This window comes from Gobio gobio (assembly GCF_949357685.1).
Source record: "Gobio gobio genome assembly, chromosome: 4".
Taxonomy (NCBI): domain Eukaryota; kingdom Metazoa; phylum Chordata; class Actinopteri; order Cypriniformes; family Gobionidae; genus Gobio; species Gobio gobio.
In genome coordinates, this window is record NC_137100.1 from 60,295,001 (window position 1) to 60,301,264 (window position 6,264).

Sequence of the window (6,264 nt, forward strand, 5' to 3'; positions counted from 1 at the left end):
ACACTACATCCATATTTTTGTACAGTCTATGTCTATCTAATATATCTGATATTTCTGACATGGAGATCCATCTTACATGATCTTACAATGACATTTTCCAACCTTTCTCCAGTCTTTAGAAATAATCAGCATTCTACCAGTTCAACCATTACCCCCTGTCCAACACCCCTGCCATTAAAGTCATCATCAAATCAAAATGGACAATTCTTATTTTTTATGGAATATTGCAGTGTTTATTATAAATGATTTATCAGTGCACATCATTATTTCTTTTAAATGAATGTGCCCTCCCTAATCAAAATAAGCAGTGTCATTTCTTCTCTTTTCTGATGCCGTGTTAGGGCGGGGCAACCTGTCTCTCACATGAGATCCACCAATAGCAAACCACAACCACCCAACCATCCAATCAATTCCCCATGGACAAATATACGTCCCGGAAGGGAAGAAGTCGCAACTTCCATTTAATGCCGACTTTAAGCATTTAGTATCCTGCTTGTAAGAGTTACATCACCAGATTCTGCTTTGACTGTTGTTTTATCTGTCCTGAGATGTACAGTGTCCTGGTTCTGTGGTCCTCCATTGAAAATGATGCTGTGCTTGAGGTTTCAGTAGTGTTTTCACTGACTCTGATGGTGAATTTCCTCGGAAGAGACACAGCGTGTTTGTAACAGACTGACACAGTCAGTGGAGCTCTCACCACTTCAACTCCTACAGGTACAGAAAAAGAGGATGAAATGACATTGGAGAAAGTAAATATATAGTATAAGTAGATAAAAAAAATAATCATACATTTTATAATAATAATTACATTTTAGTATTATATATACTGCATAATATATAAATATTATATATACTAATATAATATACAGTATATTATAAATATTATATTAGTATATCATTTATTAATATATTATAAATAATAAATCTTTACTAATATATGTATAATATATATGTTAATCTTTTATATATTTTAATATATAATGTAATATCAAATAAATACTATAATTAATAATTATATACTAACATTATATATATATTGTTTATATATTTATTGATATATTGATAATGTAATATATTATAAATAATGTGATGTAATATTAAATATAATATACCAACATTTAATTATAATATATACTTAATTATTGAATTATAATATACAGTATACTTATTTAATTATATAATAATGTGTGTGGCCCTCTAGGACCTGAGTTTAACAATAACACAATTTAACATTTTATATAAAATTAATTTAATAAAGTAATACATAAGAGATAAAAAGTCAGAGATAGGATATTTAAACAATGCAAACTTTTGCAGTGAAAGACAATTCAAGCTGTGTATTCCTATGGACCTACAAAGACATTTAAGACAATGTGTTGGGACTAAGGATACTGCATTGGGATGGTTTAGATCCTACCTGTCTGAAATAACTTTTTCAGTTTGCCTCAGAGAATTTGTCTCCTCAACAGCTACTTCCTCGTGTGGGGTCCCCCAGGGCTCTATTTTGGGGCCTATTTTGTTCTCCCTGTATATGCTGCCCTTGGGGGACAGTCTAAAGAAATATGGTATCTCCTTCCATTGTTATGCAGATGATGCGCAAATGTATCTACCGTTGAAATGCCAAGATACTTGCTCTTTAACCCCCCTATTGCAATGTCTGGAGGAAATTAAGGCCTGGATGGCACTTAATTTCCTTAGCTTTAATGAACAAAAAAAACAAAAGTTATGCTGGTTACATCAGGAGGTACATATGAGTCATCAGATTTGGACCTTGGTGAACTGAGTCCACTTGCTAAGCCCTATGTAAAAAATGTAGGTGTTATTATGGACAGTGATTTGAGACAACTTAAAGAGTGAAATCTTTTCTGTCTTTTAAAGACTTTCAAAGACTGGTGCATATTTTTATTTCAACTCGCCTGGATTATTGTATTGGCATTAGTCAGGCCTTGTTGATGGGTACACGAAAGCGGGAACATATTACCCCTATTCTCGCCTCTCTTCACTGGTTACCTGTCCAGTTTAGGATCCATTTTAAGATTTTGGTGTTTGTTTTTAAATCTCTTAATGGTTTAGCACCCAAATATCTTTCAGACCTGATTAAACTTTATGCTCCGCTAAGGGCTCTAAGGTCTGCTGACCATTTGCTCTTAGTCGATCCACGGGCAAAGCTGAGGAGCAGGGGTGACCGGGCTTTTGCTGTGGCAGCCCTAAAGCTCTGGAATAGTTTGCCCCTTTATATTAGACAAGCTCAAACACTTGCTGTTTTTAAATCTAGCCTAAAAACGTATTTTTATAGTCTGGCATTTGACACTATCTGAGAGCTGCTTTCTTATCATTTAATTGTGCTTTTGTTTTGTTTTTGTTTCTTTTCCCCCCCCCTTTGTTAGTGATTGTTTGCATTATTGATATTTTCGTCTATGTGTGTACAGCACTTTGATAAGCACCAGTTGTTTTTAAAAAGTGCATTATAAATTAACTTTGATTTGATTTATGCAATTCCACTGCTGGTGGGAATAGTCCTTCAAACATTACTTACCATTGTGCTTCTCCATCTCTGCCATGCATCTGGAGAACATCCACAGCATGTGTGCGGTGGGACAGGTAAACCCCAGCGACGAAAACACATGCAGAGGGCAGAGGTCACCGAACACCCAGGCACATCTTACACCGGTGGACCAAGGAACAGACAAGCTGATACATCTCTCTGAGACAGGATCTGGGAAAAAACATAGGTTCAAATCATCCAGCAACTGAAAGTGTCAGTGCCATGTAGAATAAAACGCTTTCACAGACACTGATATGTGTGGAGTCCGTTGTGTGCCATCGGGTCCCTTACCATGGGTGATCTCCAAGTCAGGCTGAGCCTCAGGCCTGAATTTATTGTTTGGAGAAAGTAGAGTCAGTGTGCTGGTCCATACGGTCTGCTGATGTCTGGATGCGGTTAAAGTGAGATCCACCTCCACTCCCGCGCTAACAGTCCTGTACACCAGCACTCTGGCCTGCAGGGAGAACGTCCCTCTCTTCAGCTCATCCACGGGCTCGGTCAGACTCAAGACCTCACGGACAGTCAACAGACCTGCAGAAAATAGTAGTGATTCTAACTAAACTATAACCATGAAAAACATTTTGATTACTTGAAATAAAATAAACATCAACTGAAATACAATAAGGTTAACGGTGCTGAATGTAATTTTGTTACTGTACTAAAGCATACAAATACCATTATATGTTTGCAGAGATTTAGGAAATGCCAGGGCAGAAAAACTGTCAATTGCAGCCATGGACGCAAGCAAACAAACTTGGTCAGAGATCACAGATTCTACCCAACTTAATAAGCCTCAGCATCCACATATTAACAGAGACATATTAATCACGGATAACTCAACTCATGAACTTACAATGTAAAACTCGTCGCCTTCCATTGTCAATTGCGCTTATTCCAGTTGCGTGTCCTCAATCTGGCAACCTCCTGAGAGGAAGCAGGGGCGAGGGAAACAACTCTGTCCAGTATTTTGAATTTGGACTGCTTCAACCACTAGTGGCCTGTCCAAACACACACTTGCAGTCTTTGCGCTTGACCACTTGTCTACTTACATGATGCATTTCCTGTATTTGTCCCAAGTGTTCAAGTGGGCGTGAAGACTGCAAGTGTGTGTAGAACATTTGATGGGACACACTTATAGTGTTGCAAAAATGTAAGTGTTTACAAAGCTTTATTTAGATTTTCAATACTATGTAACAGAAGACACTATTTAAAAATGGTGGTGCTTCTGATTAAGTGATAAAAAGCAGTTGCAAATGTTGTACATAATACACATAGCCTATTTCTTTGTACCAATCAAATGCGCAACACTTACAGAATTATATGTAATATCTAATTTATTTAACTTGCAATGGAATGTTTTCCTCGAAATCTCGCAATTTCAGGGCAACAATTCTCATTTAGTTTAACTTGGTGTACTCAAAAACTAAAACTGAAATAAAAATGGATAAAGCCTATACAGCCATTAAAACAAAAACTAATAAAAATGACAAAAACACATTTAATTGTCATGCATGTGAACACACTGATGTGCTTATTTTCATCTTGTGGGTTAAAAGATCTTTGAGCATTAAAAATATTGTATTTGTAATATTTAATCTAGATTATTTAAATGTATTATCAGTTATATAACATTGCTACAGATCTCACTGGAAAATGTGATTTCGACTGGTCAAAATAAGACGGGTCAATTTTTTCATATTTCAAATGGCTGTTTATTTTGCTGACTGTATATTATATCTGAATTATTTACACATTGATTCGCCTCAAATACATTTTTTATTTCTAATGGAATTATGATTAGAATTTGTATTGTATGGCAGCTTGTTTCCGCCACAGAATAAAAAAATAAAAAAGGTAATTTTTTCCTCATAATTGTGTGATATTAAGTGGCAATTGCGAGTTTATATCTCACAATTCTGACTTTTTTTCCACACATGTGAGTTTAAATCTCGCAATTCTGATTTTATAACTTGAAATTGTGAGTTTATATCTCGCAATTCTGACTTTATATCATGCAATTCTGATTTTATAACTTGAAATTGTGAGTTTATTTAATTGTGAGACTAATTTGAGTAAAGTAGTCAGAATTGCGAGTTAAAAAGTCAGAATTCAAGTTTACGACTTTATAACACGCAATTGCGAGTTTAGATCTTGCAATTCTGAGGGAAAAAAAGTCAGAACTGTGAGATGTAAACACAATTGTGAGATAAAAAGTCACAATTACCTTTTAAAATGTTTTATTCTGTGGCGGAAACAAGCTTCCATAGCATTTGTAAATCTTAAGAGGGCAAATAAAAATCATATATGAATGAAATAAAATCAGACTGGACAAGATTGTGGGGGACAAATATATCCATATAGGCTCTTATTTGATTCTTAGATGATTCCGGTTTGATAAATTATAATAGAAAGAGCCATACGATCTTACCCAAAGGGCTTAGTTTGAATCTCTCCGAGCACACAATCATGGTGAGCAGTCTGGCGAAGAGAAACTCGGGATAGCACAAGGGAACATCTCTGAAGACACTGTCAGGATAGTCCCAACCAGGGCTTAATTTGAGCCGGAACACGCCGGAACATGTTCCGGCACCTCCGATGTTGGATCCGGAACCTTTTTTATTGAATCCGGCACCTCAAATGTCACTATTCAAATTAATCGTCTTAAAAAAAAAAAAAAAATACTATTTGTGTAGTGTTCAATGTTATTGGTTGTGTGCGTATTTATTCCCTATGAAAGTTCCATACATTTTTTTGTTTGAAGGGGAGGGGAGAGGGACGACGAAAGGTGAAGCACTTAAAGTGACACATGCTATTCGCGCTTGTTGTCGAGCCTTGAGATCGATGTTAGAAAAATGCACTGGACACGAGGTGTAGAGAAAGAAGCAGAATCGAGGCCGATCGAGGGCACTATCGATGCTGTATGGGCCGTTCTGGATAAATAGGATAACGACCTGATGTGTTTGTGTTGATTATTTGTGCATCATTAAAATAGCCTACTATATAGTTTTATATGAAATGTAGTAATATATATATATATATATATATTCTATATATACTATACTATATTCTACTTTTTTTTTCTTGGTTAATTTAATATTCCGAAAAATAACTGCTTGTGAAAACAATTCATGCAGTGTATTTTTTTACATTTCGCACCCGTGCAGTCCATGTTCTGAAATAAAAATAAAAATTGCCTTGAATAGGCTACATAGGCGGCCTTGTTTGTTTTGCGGTCTATTGACGCAATGCTCTTCTGATGCGAGCCGCGAGAAATCCCTGGTCTGTTGTAGAAAGGATACCATCCAATGCAACAAATATATTTAATGGCTAATGTATGCATAGGCCTATGCTGAGTTTAATTTATTTATGATTAGATGCGCTGCAGTTCACGCGCAATGCAACTGAACGCGGCGCACCGGTGCCTCCATTTCACGGTTATTATATTGTCTGTTATATTTGCTTTTTATTTATTAAATACAAGCAATTAGTTAATGCAACATTTACTAAAATTAATATACAATTTATACAAAACGAAATTCGTTTCAAAGAAAGGCTTTTTCTACAAAGCAAAATTTAATGAAAGTGATAAAAAAATTAATGTCACCCGAATACATATATATATATATATTTAAAATATAGGCCTATATTTTATTTATATATGATGCTCGTTATCGGTAGTGATATTGTTTATTATTGCAAATGTTTTTAATTTGTTTAAT

General features: G+C 35.3%; 1 protein-coding gene across 1 annotated transcript; it reads right to left on the reverse strand.

Moving 5' to 3' along the window:
* Positions 1 to 216: 216 nt before the first annotated feature.
* Positions 217 to 5,117, reverse strand: LOC307125247 (uncharacterized protein). Its single transcript, XM_079814982.1, has 4 exons — positions 4,974 to 5,117; positions 2,837 to 3,076; positions 2,537 to 2,716; positions 217 to 708 (listed from the first exon to the last, which is right to left on the reverse strand). Exons 1-4 carry the CDS (start codon positions 5,011 to 5,013, stop codon positions 503 to 505), a joined length of 666 nt encoding a protein of 221 aa, XP_079671108.1. The 5' UTR covers positions 5,014 to 5,117; the 3' UTR covers positions 217 to 502.
* Positions 5,118 to 6,264: the final 1,147 nt, after the last annotated feature.

Excerpts from the sequence above, each read along its gene's own strand:
- LOC307125247 (XM_079814982.1), bottom strand. The coding sequence starts at position 5,013 with ATGATTGTGTGCTCGGAGAGATTCAAACTAAGCCCTTTGG. Across the intron at positions 2,717-2,836 it reads TGACTTGGAGATCACCCATG|ATCCTGTCTCAGAGAGATGT; the intron begins GTAAGGGACCCG and ends GTTTTTTCCCAG. Across the intron at positions 709-2,536 it reads AGAGATGGAGAAGCACAATG|GAGTTGAAGTGGTGAGAGCT; the intron begins GTAAGTAATGTT and ends CTGTACCTGTAG.